This window comes from Henckelia pumila, chromosome 4 (genome assembly GCF_033568475.1).
Source record: "Henckelia pumila isolate YLH828 chromosome 4, ASM3356847v2, whole genome shotgun sequence".
NCBI lineage: Eukaryota > Viridiplantae > Streptophyta > Magnoliopsida > Lamiales > Gesneriaceae > Henckelia > Henckelia pumila.
Window position 1 is genome coordinate 68686487 of NC_133123.1, and position 20092 is coordinate 68706578.

Here is a 20092-nt window from a genome sequence, read left to right on the forward strand (position 1 = left end):
TCCATTTGTCATATCTCATAGTCATACCAAGCAGCTATGGCAAAAAGGATTCTTATGGACTTGAACATTGCAACTGGTGAAAAGGTTTCATCATAGTCAACTCCTTGTCTTTGAGTATAACCTTTCGCCACCAATCGCGCCTTGTAGGTCAATACCTTACCATCAGGCCCAAGCTTTCTCTTGTAGATCCATTTACACCCTATTGGAACAATTCCATCGGGAGGATCTACTAAAGACCAAACTTGGTTTGTATGCATCGAATCTATTTCCGACTGCATAGCTTCAAGCCATAAATTTGAATCCGCATCAGAAATTGCTTCCTTGAAGTTTCTTGGATCACATCCAACATCGAGTTCATCTTGATCCCCTTCAAGAAGAAGACCATATCGAATAGGAGGTCTAGAAGTCCTCTCGGATCTTCTAGGTATAGGCGTATCTATCAATGGTTCCTGAGGTGTAGGATCGTTATTTTGTATTTCGGGTTCTTCTCGAATTTCTTCGAGTTCCATCATCTCGCCTTTCTTATCCAATAAGAACTCCTTCTCCAAGAAGGTGGCATTCCTTGAAACAAACACCTTTGTTTCAGCAGGATGATAGAAATAATATCCGATTGAATTCTTCGGATACCCTACAAAATAACATAAGGTGGATCGACTATCCAACTTATCTCCCACTGTCTGCTTCACGTAAGCAGTACATCCCCAAATCCTCAAGTACGAATACTTAGGAGCTTTGCCATTCCATAACTCGTATGGTGTTTTATCCACTTCCTTAGTGTGAACGTTGTTCAACAACAATACCGCCGTTTCAAGCGCATAGCCCCAAAACGAAGGTGGAAGCTCAGTGAAGCTCATCATGGATCGAACCATGTCCAACAAAGTTCGATTATGACGCTCCGATACACCATTCAGCTGAGGTGTCATAGGAGGAGTCCACTGAGAGAGAATCCCATTCTCTTTCAGATAGTCCAAAAACTCGGTACTTAAGTATTCTCCACCTCGATCCGATCGAAGTGCTTTAATACTTTTACCTAGCTTGTTTTCTACTTCAGCCTTGAATTCTTTGAACTTTTCAAATGCTTCAGACTTATATTTCATTAAATATAAATACCCATACCTTGAATAATCATCAGTAAAGGTAATGAAGTAGGTGTGGCCGAATTGAGTACCAATTCTAAATGGACCACAAACGTCTGTATGGATCAAATCCAACAGATTTTGACTACGCTCAGGTTTCCCCTTAAAAGGAGATTTAGTCATTTTTCCTTTCAGGCAGGACTCACAAGTAGATAGAGAGTTAATATCAGACATATCAAACATGCCCTCTCCCACTAGCTTGTTCATCCTCCTTGAGAAAATATGACCTAGCCTAGCATGCCAAAGGTTTGCCGGGTTTTGACTATCGATTTTTCTTTTGTTTGTTGTTACCGGTTTATCAACATAATTTATTGGAACGTCTTTTAATTTTAAGTTATATAGATCGTTTTCAAGTTGTCCATTTCCAATCAAACATTCATTCTAGTAAATATTGCAAATCTCATTCACAAAATTGCAAGAATAACCATCTCTATCAAGCATAGAAACAGAAATAATGTTTTTAATCAAATCTGGAACAAATAAAACATCTCTCAAAAGTAACTTAAAATCGTTCTGCAAAATTAAATAAACATCTCCCACAGCTTTAGCTTCAACTCTGGAACCATTTCCGAGCCTCAGTTGGGTCTCACCCATTCTAAGCTTGCGACTTCTTGTCATCACCTGCAAATCATTGCAAATGTGAGATCCACAACCGGTATCCAATACCCAAGAAGTAGTGTTAAGTGAAACATTTATTTTAATATAGAACATACCCTTCGCAGTTCGCAACTGCTCTAGATATTCCTTGCAGTTGCGTTTCCAATGACCGGGCTTCTTGCAGTAATGGCAAACATCCTTGGACTTTTCCATGTTTGAAGTCTTTGTCTTGTACTTCTTCTCGGGTTCGGTTTTCTTGGGTGGGGCAGAACATTTCTTACCCTTTGTACTTGGCCCCTTCTTAGCAGAAGAAGAGGAGCCCACCAAGAAAGCCGGTTTATCCTTCTTTAAAGTGGATTCATATGTTACAAGCATATTGACCATCTCTTCAAGGGAGGCCTCTATCTTGTTCATATTGAAATTCACCACAAATCCGTCAAATGAAGAAGGAAGAGAGAGAAGTAATAAGTCCACGTTGAGTTCATGCTCCAACACCAAATCAAGAGTTACCAACTTCTGTATGAGCCAAATCACTCGTACCCCATGATCACGGACCGAAGTCCCTTCACGCATGCGACACGTCATTAGCTCTTTTACAGTAGCGAACCTTTCAGCTCTCGATTGAGCCCCAAAAAGTTCCTTGAGTTGTACGTGAATGTCAGCAGCATTCACGGTATCCTCAAATCGCCTCTGGAGTTCATCAGACATTGAGGCTTGCATATAGCATTTGGCCTTGATATCATGGTCCCACCATGTATCAAGTTTTGCCAACTCTTCCGGACTTACATCAGCTGGTGCTTCTTTCGGAGGAGATTTTTCTAACACGTAGAGCATCTTCTCCGAGGTTAAGACAATCTTCAACTTACGGAACCATTCCGTATAGTTTGCGCCAGTCAGTTTATTTTGTTCGAGGATAGAGAATAGTGGATTACGCGAATTCATCTTTATGAAATACTGAAAAGAAACAGACAATAATCAGTGATTGTTTAATTAATTTACTAAGACATAAAATAGGCGAAATTTATTTTATGAATCTCACTCCCACTATTTTAACGATTTCACTACCCTCTAGTGAAAACGGGAAACTGTTTTCCTTAGTGAGAACATGGAGTCCAATTGACAAACTATGGTCCCGAATAATATCAGCCAACCATAATTTTCAAAAGGTAGAGCCCAATTGCTTCCAAAGCAACCTCCACGTTTTTACCTCATGTCCAATAAGGGCCCAATAATATGACGCCGTTTATTGTGACATGTCAAGATGACCCATCAATATTAAGTTGTGATGAACGGTCGCCATGTGGATCCCCCAATAATATGAGCCGATCCCATGGGAGTTCCACCCAACTTACAACATGTGTCGATCCAATGTACAGCTTTCCGACGAACGGGCCCCCCCAATAATATGAGCCGGACCGTATCCGCGGGTAGCATCTCATACATTGATCGTTGATGGAAGGTAGGAACATTTAAACAATTATAAATTTCCTTTATTTATCTTGATATCAATTTTAAATCATATTTAAAATGAGGGATTTTAATTTTGAAAATTTGTCTCATCATTTTTAAAAATTTGTATGCTTGCGGGATTCATACAATTTTGTCTGAAACATGCATACAACTATAATATCATATATTATATAGGATGATCGATTCCATTTCTAATCGACCCGTGGTTGCCAATCACGAGTCTAAGTCCAATCCTAGGTAATATGCAGGTATGCAATGCAATCCTATTACATTGAGCATCCAATTTATATTTCTTCAGTCTTTATTGTCTGCTGGGCCCACCTCCGTCTTCAAATCTTCATCTCCCACTAAGTCTAATGTATTTACAATAAATAACCATGACAAGTAGGGGATACATTTTAAGGGGTGGGAACGGGCCATAAACCAGGCCCACTTTTATTACATATGACAATTCATATTGGGCCATAAACCAGACCCATTAATAAATCCAACAATAAAAACAAATGTAAATTCCTAACATACACCTACAAAATTGGTCATGACAATCGATCATCCTTATCCAATAATATTTAATTCAAAATTAATTTATTGGATAACATGCAATGGCAATTTAAATTAAAAGGATAAAATCATATTCCATATATAAAATCTTATTTTACATACAAAATCATATTTTATCTTTTTATCAAATAAAATCATATTTTACATATAAAATCCAATTTTATACATAAAATCATATTTTACTCAATATTTCCATAAGATCATATCTTATCATCAATTGTACCAAAAATAATTAATTTCATAAAATCTGATTTAACGAATAAAATCTATAAATTTTCCAAAAAATTCAAATTTATCCAAAAATCAATTTTAAAATTTACGGACTCGAACAATTCGATCCGACGCCTCGTGGACCAATCAAAAACAATTTTCGATCGGACCAAAAAATAGAATTTTAACATATTAAAATTTTAATTTTAAAATTAAAAATTAATTTTTGCGGGCCGCCCGGGACGTTCCCGGGCTGCCCGTGCCCCAAAGGGGCTCGGGCCGGGCAGCGCCGTGCGCTGCCCGGGGCAGCAACCCTCGCTGCCCCCCGGGCAGCGTGTTTTGCCCGAAAAAAAAATTTTTATTTTTAACAAAATTTATTTTGTTTCAAAAACCGAGGCTTAAAATTTTTTGTACAATCGATTAATTTAATCGCTTGATCTGAGCAACCTGGCTCTGATACCACTGTTGGAGAACGGCGATCAGATCAATCAGAATTGATACCCGGTGCAGCGGAAGTTTAAAAATTTTATATGGAACGATTCCATAATAGGTATCAAAACTTTACGATTAAATTGTGCGTGTAAAAATTAAATAACAATTATAAATTTTTACCTCCAATCTCGAATCGAGATTATGGACGCCAACAGATTACTCTGCTCTTGTTGTATATCCCAGGAACTGATGGACGAACTGTTCTTCAATCAGGTCCACGAACAGAGATTTAATCCCTCTGATAGATTGCACTAGAAAATCTATCAGAAGTTTCTACGAAGAGAATTAATGAATTTGATCCGTTAAACCAGACTGCAAATTCAAAATTCACAGGCTGGATTTTTCCCGAGCAGAGGGGAGGGGGGCGGCCACTTTAGAGAAAACAAAGCTAGGGTTTTCGAAAAATATTTTGTGACCTCTGTTGTGTAATTTCTGTACTGCAATAACTTATTTATAATGTGGGCTGCTAACAGCTTAGGGCCCATTAGTCATAAGTTCAAGCCTGACAAGCAAAGCCCGCATGTTCAGAAATTAATATAAAATTCATCGTGACTCAGATTGATAAACCAATTTCACCAATGTTCACAGAAACCATTTCTGCATCTTTTAGAGTCAAGATAAATTTTCTGAATCCGAATTTAGTGGTTTCCAAAAATGCCCATCCCTATGTCATTTTAGGAAATCTTACTCCTCTACTCTTAAATAAGAAGTCTCACTTCTTTGTTCATTAAATTTAACTCTTTAAATTTAACTATCTCAACGGGGATTAAAAATCCATTACTCTGTGTGACCCTCAATGGTTCAGGGATACAGCTAGCCGTGGGCTCACAACTCCTTGTGACTCGGAACAACCATTTCCGACTTGCCCATCGAATCATGGTAAGAGCGCCTAGCAACATCGCCCCATGATTCCCTAGGTATCACTGATAGTGCCTGCAAGAACCAATAGATTTTGGTTAGCGTACAGTACGGTCCCTTCATCCATATATCCCGATCGAATCAACAACCATTGGTAAATCGAGAGTCGTTCGAGATTCGATAACTATGCAATACATCTTGAAGATCAAATAGTGACATCGCATGTGCTACTAAGAAACCATTTCTTAAAACACATCATGTACTCTGGCCAGAGATTCGTCACACTAATATCTCCTCAGATTGCATAGGATATCCACACTCGCAAGTATGTGGTGAATCCTTGACAACAAAGCATCGACTCCTATATGTGTCGTAACTGTACCCAATCCCGACACCTGATGACCCCAATAGAGTCGGTAAACGAGTCAAAGTACAGTACTAGCATATAGAGTCTCAATGATGTTTCAAGTAGTAAGGACTAATGGTGTACAACCAAAACCACGGACTTTATCCACTCGATAAATGATAACCACTTGGAAAGTTCGGATAGGGTAGTTCGATCATTCATCGTATGAATATCCATTTGCATGCTTCGAACATCTCTATGTTCCATACCAATGAAACGTGGTACTCGGTATCGCAAATGTTAGTCTCAATCTCGAGCGATCCTTATCCTTATTCACGGACGGCTCAATCGACTAGGAACCATTTAGAATATACAGTGACTATAAGATGTGTTTCATGATAGACATCTTCATGTTCTACCACATCTTACATACACTATAGTATATTCAAGGTCTTTATCAAAACAACAATAGTATATCATAATATAACAATATGAAGAAAGATAAAGTCATTTCCATTAATAAACGTGTAAATTATATTAAACAAAAGATTGTTTATACAAAGAGTCATCAAAGCCCTTAGCCACAAGTTGGCTCACCGGGCACCCACTCTTTCAAGTGTTGAGTCCAAAAACATGAACTTGTTGTAGTCACATGTACCAAGACTTATTGGCTATGAGTTTGATGTATGAATAATGTACCCAAGATTTATCGAGCGAGGTGCTCACTTTTGAAAAAAAAAAAAAATTTATTTTGTTTAGACTTTGATTCTTGTCTATTAATTATACTGAGTCGATGAATGAGATATTAGAACTCGGGTCGTCACACCACCCCTAGAACCGTAGCATGCACATCAGGGGCGGCCCTGGCCCTGGGCAGCCAGGGCCCCACCTTTGTGTGGGGCCCCAAATTTTTTTTTTAAAAATTATTATATATATTTATTTATTTATATATAAATTTATATATTATGTTCTCACACAAAATTCATTCACATAAAAGAAAGGTTTGAGTTTTTAATTTTGAGAGTTTGGATAATATTTTGCTCTTTTGTTAGTTTGTGGTTGTGTGCGATTACGTGTATTGACTATCAATAATTTAAGAATTCAAAAAATAGAGAAATACAAAATTTACAAAAATACGCAAACACATTCAACAAAACGATCCAAGATATGAATTAGAAGACTCTTGTTCAAATTTATTTTATTTTCGAATTTTGATATATTGTTTAATCTTATTTTGATTTAATGTTTTTGTTCACATTATTTTGGTTTAAGGTGAGATGTTAATATTTTTTGTGATTTCACATAAATTCTGAAAATTCGAGGATTGCAGGTCTGAAAATGAATATTTTTCCTATGATCGTGGTTGCGTATCAAATTTTATTGACTATTCATGTGATTGTATTATCAGTTGAGAAAAATTTTTCCAAGTTAAAATTATTAAAATTTTATTTGAGAACCACAATGAGTCAAGAAAAAGAGATTGATTTGACGATCCTCTGCATAAAAAAATATATTGGAAGATATATGTTATGACGACATAATTGATGATTTTGTTTCAAAAAACATAAGAAGAACCAATTTTAAATAATATTTTTTATTGATTAAAATATATTGAAAAATTATTTAAACCTTCTTTCATTTGTGTACTTTATTGATTTATGTATTTTGGTTTATTTTAATTATGTTATTCGATATATATATATATATATATATATAAATTTTCAAGTTAATACCAAAGGGCACATAGTTTAAACTTTGCCCAGGGCCTCGTTTTTCTTAGGACCACCCCTGATGCACACCGATATATCCATTTCATGTACCAGCTGGTTTGATCATCTGATTGTCCAACGAACCAGCTTAACAGCTTTCTCAACCGCTTTTGAGGGCCATTAGATTATAGGCCCAAATGACAGACCAACTGATGAACTGATCCAGGAATGAATGAACAAACAAAGCAGGGCCCAATCAAAGTTTGAGACACACACAAGTCCAACAAATATAATATAAATATTTTTTCTACTTGCCACTGTTATGATCATCCTATTTCTATACATCGGGAAGTTGACAAGTCATAGAAAATGAATGAAGTCTTCTTCATAAATGAGAATTCATCTGAATCTGTTTCCCATAATGGGATATCAATGGCTTATTGAACCCTTATATATTCCACACACGATACACAATATTTCTTTAAGCTATAAAGACACCACACATAAACTTATACAAGAGCGATGCATAAAGTTTCAACAAGTAGTTTCATATGATAGCGAATAATACGTAATAAAATTCGACATGCAATACACATTTTTTTCACAAACATTTTTATAAAAAAAAAAATACATTTCCTTCACCTCATATTTCGAAAATAAATCAATTCCATTTTTGAAAATATTTAACTGTCAAACAGTCAAATTTTCATCAAACTTTCCTCAACCTCAAATACTCACATAATCCTTCAATAAAATCCACAAAATTTATTTCATGAAGTACTTACTATAGCTCATAAACCCCTGCCTCATCAGTCATAGGCGCTTGATCAAGATTCAAGCATACAAGGATCCAGGTTTGATGGGGCACCCCAACCCCAAGGCCGACATCCACACGCCCGTAATCAATCAAGTTGGCAGAGGCACCCCAACGCCGAAATCGAAAGCCCGTAATTTCAGTCATAACTTCGTCACAAGTCATAAAAAATCCTTGCAATATTTTCATCATTTTTTCTTGTGCATATATATATATATAATAAATTAAACTCAAACAATATTCCCTCAATCTTTTTTATTTTTCTTAAAAATATTTGCAATGAACGTAATTGTTGATTGTATAAGCGAAACAATGGCCAGAATTCATGAAGACAAATGAAAATTCTTTAAAAACTTTGCATATAAACGATAAAAAAACATATAATGTTGTAAAATAAAGGAGAAACTAACCAAATAATATGCAAAAAAATATGCAAAGAAAACAAGTAAATTCGATGTATTGAATGTGTTACATGAGTGACCTACTTATAGGTACAAGAAACTGGAGATAAGATCAAATAAATTGATATGATCACGATTCTATATCATCTCTTTGAGATTTGAATATAACTCTATGATAACTCAATCTTTGATTATCTTGACATCCATAATATTATAACACTCCCCCTTGGATGTCAATCGACAGATGTGCCTCGTTAAAACCTTACTAAAAAAAACTCAATGGGATAAAAACCTAGCGAAGGAAAAATAGTACAACATCCCTCGTTATTGCTAAACTGCCTCGTTAAAAACCTTGTCATGAAAAACCACTTGGAAAAAATCATGAACAAGGGAAAAAGAGTGCAGTTTGGATTAACTCCCCCTGTTGCGAACATCACTTGAAATCTCTAAGTCGCCGCATTCCGATCTTGTACACTAATTTCTCAAAAGTTGATGTGGGCAATGATTTTGTGAAAAGATCGGCCAGGTTATCACATGAGCGAATTTGTTGAACTTCAATATCACCTTTCTTTTGCAAATCATGGGTGAAAAAGAACTTGGGAGATATATGTTTTGTCCTATCGCCTTTGATATATCCATCTTTCAGTTGAGCAATACATGCCGCATTGTCTTCGTAGAGTATTGTCGCTATGTTTTTAGTAGAAGACAAGCCGCATTCCTCTTTAATATGATGAATCATTGATCTCAACCAGACACATTTTTGACTAGCTTCATGGATTGCAAGTATTTCTGCATGATTTGATGAGGTAGCGACCATGGTTTGCTTCGTAGATCTCCAGGATATAGTCGTTCCACCATAAGTAAATAAGTACCCAGTTTGGGATTTTCCTTTATGTGGATCAGATAGATACCCAGCATCTGCATAACCAATCAATTGCAAATTACAAGCATTAGAATAAAATAAACCCAAATCACGAGTGCCCTGAAGATATCTAAATAAATGTTTAACTCCATTCTAATGCCTTCGTGTAGGAGAAGAACTATATCTTGCCAACAAATTTACAGCAAATGCTATCTCTGGTCTAGTGCTATTAGCAAGGTACATCAATGCACCAATTGCACTAAGATATGATACTTCTGGACCAAGTAGTTCTTCTTACTCATCACGAGGTCGAAAAATAACCTTTTCCACATCAAGGGATCGAACAACCATGGGCGAACTCAATGGATGGGATTTATCCATATAAAATCGCTTCAACACTTTTTCTGTATATGTGGATTGATGGACTAAAATTCCATCCGCCAGATGTTCAATTTGTAAACCAAGACAAAATTTTGTTTTGCCTAAATCTTTCATCTCAAATTCCCTTTTCAAGACATCAACTGTCTTTTCAAGTTCTTCGGAACTTCCAATGATATTTAAATCATCGACATATACAGCAATAATGACAAACTTTGATCCATTATTTTGAATAAAAACACATGGGCAAATCGAATCATTTTTGTAGCCTTCTTTCAACAAATAGTCGCTAAGTCTCTTGTACCACATGCGCAGATTGTTTTAGTCCATACAAGGATCTTTGTAATTTAATGGAGCAAACATTTGCAAAATTTGAATCAAATGCTTTTGATATCTTAAATCCTTCAGGGATTTTCATGTAAATATCATTATCAAGTTTCTCGTACAAGTATGCAGTAACAACATCCATAAGACGCATTTCAAGTCTTTCTTGTGCGGCCATGCCAAGAAGATATCGGAATGTAATTGCATCCATCACAGGAGAGTACGTCTCTTCATAATCAATGTCGGGTCTTTGAGAAAAACCTTGTGCTACTAATCGAGCTTTATATCTAGTCACTTCGTTTTTCTCATTTCGTTTTCGTACAAAAACCCATTTACAACCCACGGGAATTACCCCTTTTGGTGTTTGGACAATAGGTCCCAAAACCTCACGTTTTGCTAGTGAGTTTAACTCTTCTTGTATTGCCTTTTTCCAATTTGGCCAATCATGTCTATTACGACATTCAGTAACAAATTTAGGATCTAGATCATCATCTTCATTAACAACATCAAATGCCATGGCATATGCAAACTTATTGTCGACAATAATTTTTGCTCGATTTAATCGTTTCCCCGTTTTGACATAATTTATCGAGATCTCTTCATTGTCTAGTACTTGAACTTCATTGGGATTTGATGATCAACTTTTTCAGAGTTATCAATCAATGAATCAGATATCTCAATATGTTGATTCATATTATTTGCTCCTTTTCTTTTTCGTGGATTTTTGTCTTTGGATCCAATTGGTCTACCACGCTTGAGTCGAGCAATTGACTCATCATTTTATGTTTCTTTGGGAACATCAATATGTGTTGGAGCATTAGCAGCCGGTAAGTATGACTTAGTTACCCTTTTCACATCACTAAATGAATCAGGTAATTTATTTGTAATATTTTGCAAGTGGACTATTCTTTGAACTTCAAGTTCACATTCACTTGTCCGCTGATCAAATTGATGTAGTGATGCATTCCAAGTTAATTCACTTGGTGATCTCATATTTTCTCCCCCTAATGTTGGAAATTTTGTTTCATCAAAATGACAATTGGCAAATCATGCCGTGAAAATATCTCCTAACGTGGGCTCTAAATATTTGATAATCGAGGGAGAATCATATCCAACATATATTCCCAACCTCCTTTGAGGACTCATTTTAGTGCGTTGTCGTGGACTAATTAGAACATACACCGCACACCCAAAAATTCTTATATGGGAAATATTAGGCTCTTGGCCAAAAACTAATTGTAAAGGGGAGAATTCATGATAACTAGTTGGTCTGATGCGTATAAGTGTTGTTGCATGCAAAATAACATGTCCCCAAATTGACGTTGGGAGTTTCGTTCTCATCATTAATGATCTAGCTATTAATTGGAGACGTTTAATCAATGACTCAGCGATACAATTTTGTGTATGAACATGAGCAACAGAATGTTCAACAATTATCCCAATTGACATGCAATAGTCATTAAAAGTTTGGGATGTGAATTCACCGGCATTATCAAGACAAATCCTCTTAATAGGATATTTTGGGAATTGTGCTCTTAATCGAATTATTTGAGCCAATAATCTAGCAAACGCTAAGTTGCGAGATGATAGTAAACATACATGTGACCATCTTGTTGATGCTTCAATCAAAACCATAAAATATCTAAATGGTCCACATGATGGGTGAATTGGTTCACAAATATCACCTTGTATTCTTTCAAAAAATGTAGGTGATTCAATACCAACTTTAGTTGGTGAAGGCCTAATAATTAATTTGCCTTGAGAACATGCATCACATGAGAATTCTTTAAAATTTAGAACCTTCTTGTTCTTTAATTGATACCCATGTGAATTCTCTATAATTTTTTGCATCATTGTAGAACCAGGATGTCCCAAACGGTTATGCCAAGATATAAACGTATTCATATCAATGACTTTCTGGTCAACTGTGGCATTGATCTCTACTACATTTATTTTTGTGTAGTATAAGCCAGAAGTAAATGTCGATAATTTTTCAACAATGTATTTCTTTCCCGACATTTCTTTCGTTATAAAAAGATATTCTTTTCCTTCTTGGCTTACAGTCTCAAGATGATATCCATTCCGTCGGATATCTTGAAAGCTCAATAAATTCCTTTGAGAATTATGAGAGAATAATGCATTATTGATAACAAAATTTGTCCCTCCATGTAATATAATATTTGCTCTTCCGGAGCCTTCAATAATGCTTGTACTACCACAAATTGTGTTGACATTACTTTTTCTCATTTGCAAATATGAGAAATATTTATCATTCTTAAATATAGAATGCGTTGTCGCACTATCAACAAGACATAATTAAATCTCCATCATTGACTTCATGTCCAAAGTCCATATTCTATTCAAAATAATAAAATTAATAAGAATAAAAAAATATTCATAATAAAGACAATATGAAATAAATAACTTTCATTCATAATAAAAACAATTCAACCAACTTAATATTGTTAAATAAAAATAACTCAAAAACATTCCACTTAAATAAATCAAAACATATAACTAAACAATAGATAAAATATTTAATAATTCTGCACGCTGCCATCTCCAATCAAATGATCAATTCTCCCATCCGGGTCTTCAAAGAAATCAGAAACATCGAAAGGTGTTTAGAAAGATGGGACTTGGCTTAAATCTTCACCTCGATAAATAAAATTGGTCTCTGTATCCTTTGCCTTCTCTTTTGATGTTTGATAGAGATCAACAAGGTGTTTGGGCGTACGACAATTTTGATACCAATGCCCTTTTATTCATCATCTATAGCACTCATTTTCTGATTTCTTTGGCTTATTATTTTGATCACTTTCAACTTTCTTTCCTTGGTCATTACCCCATTTTTGGTAATTTGTATTCTTTTGATTGCTATGACTATAGTCACGTGGCTCTTCATGCCCACAATTATACGGATAAAAGCATCCTCGACGGTGCTCACGGCCACGTCCACGTCCACGGCCACGGCCATGACCATGACCACGACCAAATTCGGTCTTATTTTTTTTCCTCTTTTCATCATGCATTGCCGCATTCACTTCAGGGAATGGGTTGGCTCCAGTGGGATGGATTTCATGATTTTTCATCAATAATTCATTATTTTTCTCAGCCACAAGCAAATATGAAATCAATTCAGAATAATTTTTGAAGTCTTTCTCTCTATACTGCTGTTGCAGGAGAACATTAGAGACATGAAACGTGGAATATGTTTTTTCCAAAAAATCATCATCAGTTATTTTCTCTCCACACAATTTCAATTGTGAACTGATGCGAAATAATGTAGAATTATATTCACTTACAGACTTAAAATATTGTAAGCGCAAATGCATCGAGTCATAGCGTGCTTTTGGGAGAATCACGGTCTTTTGATGGCTATATCTCTCTTTCAAATTATTCCATAGATCAAGCGGATCTTTTATCGTCAAATACTCGATTTTCAAACCATCATGAAGATGGTGACGAAGGAATATCATAGCCTTTGCACGATTTTTTGGTGATTCATTATTTTCATCTTTGATGGTATCTCCAATACCCATAGCATCTAGATGTATTTCAGCATCTAGTATCCAAGAGAGATAATTCTTGCCTGAGATATCAAGAGCGGCAAATTCAAGCTTCGAGATATTCGACATGATCAAATCTATATTTCACAAAAATCATGAATCAGTCACGTTAATTAAACCTAATTTAAACATATACATGGCATAAACCGATTCAAATAAAAAAAACATGAATCGAGAAAAGCTAGAATCCATATTTAATATGATTATATCTAATTAATACGTGATACATGATATCCAAACAATTGAAACAAATAAAACAAGGAAACAAACAAAAATTATTAGACGTATTCAATAATACAAAAATAAGTATGCTTTAATTGAATGCACATATCATGACATCACATATAATCAAATACGTGTCAATCAAAGGGAACAAGGGAGATCTTGACAAAGAATACACGTGCAAGATACATAAGAGGTGATGGTTGTGGATCCGATAAATAAGGATACGACGAGAACATGAATGGAGAATAGAGCATAGATAAAAATCTAATGAAAACAAAAGTTCAACAAATTCAAGAATCAGTGATGAATTGCGTGACTTTTCTAAAAAAAAATTCGAACAAAGAATAATAGCGAAATCGTGCTGATAATATGTTGTAAAATAAAGGAGAAACTAACTAAATAATATGCAAAGAAATATGCAAAGAAAACAAGTAAATTCGATGTATTGAATGTGTTACATGAATGACCTATTTATAGGTATAAAAAACTGGAGATAAGATCAAATAAATTGATATGATCACGGTTCTATATCATCTCTTTGAGATTTGAATATAACTCTATGATAACTCAATCTTTGATTATCTTGACATCCATAATATTATAACATATAAAACATATATCAACTTGCCTCGAACTTTTTGTGGATGAAACGAGATCTATTATGAATCGAACAAATCTACCCGTAGAAAGAAAATTGTCGGCCCATTCTCTCTCGTTCTCTCTCTCCCATAAAGAACGTGCAAACACTCTCTTTCCTCTCTCTCCAAAGTACGTGATCGTTAAGTGTCATCTGAAAGGATTCCAGTCTTGGGGTGGGTTTTCGGTATACCGTATAAAAAATATTGGCATGAAAAAAATTCATATCGGTACGGATATCGAAATTCTTAAAAGTTGGTATGGAAAAAATCCATATTGGTACCGTATAGATACCGAAAAAAATTTAATATACCAAAAAAATGTCTATATTTTAAAAAAATTTCGGTACGGTATCCCGAAAAGTCAGTATTTTAGCTCGTTATCCCATCCCTATTCCAGTCAGCTCTCTTGCAGTGAATTTAACTTCGTCACTTAGTAGAAGATAGGTTAAACTAAATTACAATGATCCAATCTGGGAGTTAAGCCAGATATTTATGATCCAATCTGGGGAGTTAAACCAGATATCTATGATCCAATCTGGGGAGCCAAGACAGATATTTAAGATCCAGTCTGGGGATTTAAGCCAAATATTATGATCCAATCTGTGGAGTTAAGCCAGATAATGTGTTTGAAATTTTAAACTCCTAAATACTTTTGATATTTTAAGCAGTAAGAAAATGTTGTAATGTTTTAAATCTAAAAATATGTCTCATCCGCATTACTGAGTGACGACCATACCACTCACCCCTACATCCATTTCAGATGAAGATACAATTGAGGATAAAAAATCTGCTGAATTTTGGGGTTGGTGAATGGCTTGGATTGCATTGTTTTTACTTTTATTCTTGTTTAGTTTGGAACATTTTATTTGAATTTCTGGATAATTGTTTTTGAATGGTTTGGGATAGGTTTGTTGCTGAAGTTATTTGTCATGGAATGGTAAAACATTGTTTTTTTTTTTTGTTACCTTTTGGAAATAAATCTCGTTTATTTTAGTCTTAGTGTTCTATGTAAATTAAGTTAAACTGTAAGTTACAAGAACACTGCCAATGTTCATGCCATACAACTCGAGGCGTGAGTTTAAGTGGTATCAGAGCTTTAAGTTCATGATCTTGATGGGAAAAGAATTTTGGATTAGTGGTGAGAAGTTAAGATTTGATCAATAATTAGATTGACTAAAATCTTAGTTAACGTTAATAATGATAGTAAACGTGCAGCTTGATTGTTATTATGATTTAATTTAACTGTTAGGTTAAGGCATGTGTATGATGATAGATAGGAAGTTAGAATTGTTAAACTCTCTCGTAAAGAAAAGATTTGATTTTGGAAGATTTCAAATTAATTAATATAATAAATGTAACGATAACTAAATTTATAATCAATTAGCATTATTATTTTAATTTTAGGAATAAGATTGCGTAGTGTTTGTTTAGATATGGAATTTTAGTAGATTAGGATTACGATGAGATCACACATTCAATCTAACCAAATCTTTGTGGATTTCACGGACAAGTTTCGAGGACGAAACTTCTTATAAGGAGGGAGGGATCTGAGGCCCGCACCCTCAATCCCAAGTACCACCCCGGCCCAACACCCTACTAGGTATTTAAAACTCATTTCTTCCAACATTGTGATTATCTTAGACGTGGAAAAATATAATCAGCTAAAAACTTTTCTCTCTCGTTCTCTCTCCCATAAGGAACGTGCAAACACTCTCTTTTCTCTCTCTCCGATGTACGTGACCGTGAAGTGTCAACTGGAAGGATTTCAGTCAGCTCTCTTGCAGTAAATTTAACTTCGCCACCTAGTAGAAGATAGGTTAAACTAAATTACTATGATCCAATCTGGGGAATTAAGACAGATATTTATGATCCAATCTGGGAAGTTAAGCCAGATATGTATGATCCAATCTGGGGAGTCAAGCCAGATATTTATGATCCAGTCTGGCGAGTTAAGCCAAATATTATGATCCAATCTGTGGATATCATCCAGATAATGTGTTTGAAATTTTAAACTTCTAAATACTTTTGATATTTTAAGCAATATGAAAATGTTGTAATTTTTTAAATCTGAAAATATGTCTCCTCCGCATTACTGAGTGACGACCATACCACTCACCCCTACATCCCTTTTAGATGAAGATACAATTGAGGATAAAAAATCTGCTGAATTTTGGGGTTGGTGAATGGCTTGGATTGCATTGTTGCTATTTTTCTTCTTGTTTAGTTTGGAACATTTTATTTGAATTTCTGGATAACTGTTTTTGAATGGTTTGGGATAGGTTTGTTGCTGAAATTATTTGTCATTGAATGGTAAAACATTGTTTTTTTTTTTTTACCTTTTGGAAATAAATCTTGTTTATTTTAGGCTTAGTGTTCTTTGTAAATTAAGTTAAACTGTAAGTTACAAGAACACTGCCAATGTTCATGCCATACAACTCGGGGCGTGAGATTTAAGTGGTATCAGAGCTTTAAGTTCATGATCTTGATGGGAAAAGAATTTTGGATTAGTGGTGAGAAGTTAAAATTTGATCAATAATTAGATTGACTAAAATTTTAGTTAACATTATAATGATAGTAAACGTGCAGCTTGATTGTTATTATGATATTATTTAATTGTTAGGTTAAGGCACGTGTATAATGATAGATAGGAATGTAGAATTGTTAAACTCTCTCGTAAAGAAAAGATTTGATTTTGGAAGATTTCAAATTAATTAATATAATAAACGTAATGATAACTAAATTTATAATCAATTAACATTATTATTTTAATTGTAGGGATAAGATTGCGTAGTGTTTGTTTAGATATGGAATTTTAGTAGATTAGGATTAGGATTAGGATGAGATCACACATTCAATCTAACCAAATCTTTGTGGATTTCACGAAGCCAAGTTTCGAGAACAAAACTTCTTATAAGGAGGGAGGGATCTGAGGCCCATGCTCTCAAACCCAAGTACCACCCCGGCCCAACACCCTACTAGGTATTTAAAACTCATTTCTTCCAGCATTGGGATTATCTTAGACGTGAAAAAATATAATCAGCTGAAAACTTTTCTCTCCCGTTCTCTCTCTACCATAAGGAACGTGCAAACACTCTCTTTACTCTATCTTCGAAGTACGTGGATGTGAAGTGTCATCTACAAGGATTAGAGTCAGCTCTCTTGCAGTCAATTTAACTTCGTCATCTAGTAGAAGATAGGTTAAACTAAATTACTATGATCCAATCTTGGAGTTAAGCCAGATATTTTTGATCCAATCTGAAGAGTTATGCCAGATATATATGATCAAATCAGGAAAGTCAAGCCAGATATTTATGATCCAGTCTGACGAGTTAAGCTAGATATTATGATCCAATCTGTGGATTTAAGCCAGATAATGTGTTTGAAATTTTAAACTCGTAAATATTTTTGATATTTTAAGCTGTATGAAAATGTTGTAATGTTTTAAATCTGAAAATATGTCTCCTCCGCATTACTGAGTGACGACTAGGGGTGATCACATTTTTTCAAAAACCGCCAGAACCGACCACCCCACACCGCCCTGCACCGTCGTATTTCATTTTTTGAAATAACCGCGGTTTTAAAAAAAAATAAAAACTGCCCCGCCGCTATGGTTCGGTTATAATTTTTGGCCCAAACCGCCCCGTACCGCACCGCACCGCCATGTATAGTGGTATTTAACTAGGTTATATTTATAGAACATTGTATATACATTATACACAATAGATTCGATTTTATGCCGCCTCCACTATCTTCTCTCTCAACTCTTCTTCAAAAAAATTTCCCCTCTTTCTCTCTTCATAATCTATATTACTACTTCTCTATACAAATATTAATCATAAACTTGCCTAAACATATTATAGTTGATTAACTTTATTTTGTCGCTTGATTGTTATTTTATTTAGTTTTATTTTGTTTATTATAGTTTTCATTCATTATTCTAATAATTTGAATAACTTTATTTTCTTTTTCATTTTACCTATCATTAAAAAAACCGCGAACCGACCGCAACCGCTTAAAACCGTCGAAAACCGCGAAAACGATTTTACATATAAAACCGCAACAAAAAAATTATAATAAAACCGAACCGCAATTGGCAATTTGGTTTGAATTTCTTATGAAAAACTTCCAAACCACACCGTGATCACCCCTAGTGACGACCATATCACTCACCCCTACATCCCTTTCAGATAAAGATACAATTGAGGATAAAAAATCTGCTATATTTTGGGGTTGGTGAATGGCCTGGATTGCATTGTTGCTGCTTTTCTTCTTGTTTAGTTTGGAACATTTTATTTGAATTTCTGGATAATTGTTTTTGAATGGTTTGGGATAGGTTTGTTGCTGAAGTTATTTGTCATGGAATGGTAAAACATTGTTTTTTTTTTTTGTTACCTTTTGGAAATAAATATAGTTTATTTTAGGCTTAGTTTTCTTTGTAAATTAAGTTGAACTGTAAGTTACAAAAACATTGCCAATGTTCATGCCATACAACTCAAGGCGTGAGATTTAAGTAATATCAGAGCTTTAAGTTCATGATCTTGATGAGAAAAGAATTTTGGATTAGTGGTGAGAAGTTAAGATTTGATCTATAATTAGATTGACTAAAATCTTAGTTAACATTAATAATGATAGTAAACGTGCAGCTTGATTGTTATTATGATTTAATTTAATTGTTAGGTTAAGACACGTGTATGATGATAGATAGGAATGTAGAATTGTTAAACTCTCTCGTAAAGAAAAGATTTGATTTTGAAAGATTTCAAATTAATTAATATAATAAACGTAATGATAACCAAATTTATAATCAATTAGCATTATTATTTTAATTGTAGGGATAAGATTGTGTAGTGTTTGTTTGGATATGGAATTTTAGTAGATTAGGATTAGGATAAGATCACACTTTCAATCTAACCAAATTTTTGTGGATTTCACGAAGCCAAGTTTCGCGGACGAAACTTCTTATAAGGAGGGAGGGATGTGAGGCCCACACCCTCAAGCCCAAGTATCACCCCGGCCCAACACCTACTAGGTATTTAAAACTCATTTCTTCCAACATTGTGATTATCTTAGACGTGGAAAAATATAATCAACTGAAAACTTTTCTCTCCCGTTCTCTCTCTTCCATAAGGAACGTGCAAACACTCTCTTTCCTCTATCTCCGAAGTACATGGTCGTGAAATGTCATCTGGAAGGATTCGAGTCAGCTCTCTTGCAGTCAATTTAACTTCGTCACCTAGTAGAAGATAATTTAAATTAAATTACTATGATCCAATATGGGAGTTAAGCCATATATTTATGATCCAATCTGGGAAGTTAAGCCAGATATCTATGATCCTATCTGGGAAGTCAATCTAGATATTTATTATCCAGTCTGGGGAGTTAAGTCAAACATTATGATCCAATCTGTTGATTTAAGCCAGATAATGTGTTTGAAATTTTAAACTCGTAAATAATTTTGATATTTTAAGCAGTATGAAAATTTTGTCATATTTTAAATCTAAA

General features: G+C 34.7%; 1 protein-coding gene across 1 annotated transcript; it reads right to left on the bottom strand.

The window, feature by feature from the left end:
* Positions 1-12926: 12926 nt before the first annotated feature.
* LOC140861155 (uncharacterized) lies at positions 12927-13796 on the bottom strand. The gene has a single exon (XM_073264166.1). The coding sequence runs from the start codon at positions 13794-13796 to the stop codon at positions 12927-12929; it is 870 nt and encodes a 289-aa protein (XP_073120267.1).
* Between the last annotated feature and the right edge of the window lie 6296 nt (positions 13797-20092).

What these genes read in the sequence shown, in the direction of transcription:
- LOC140861155 (XM_073264166.1), bottom strand. Translation starts at nt 13,796, where the DNA reads ATGTCGAATATCTCGAAGCTTGAATTTGCCGCTCTTGATATCTCAGGC.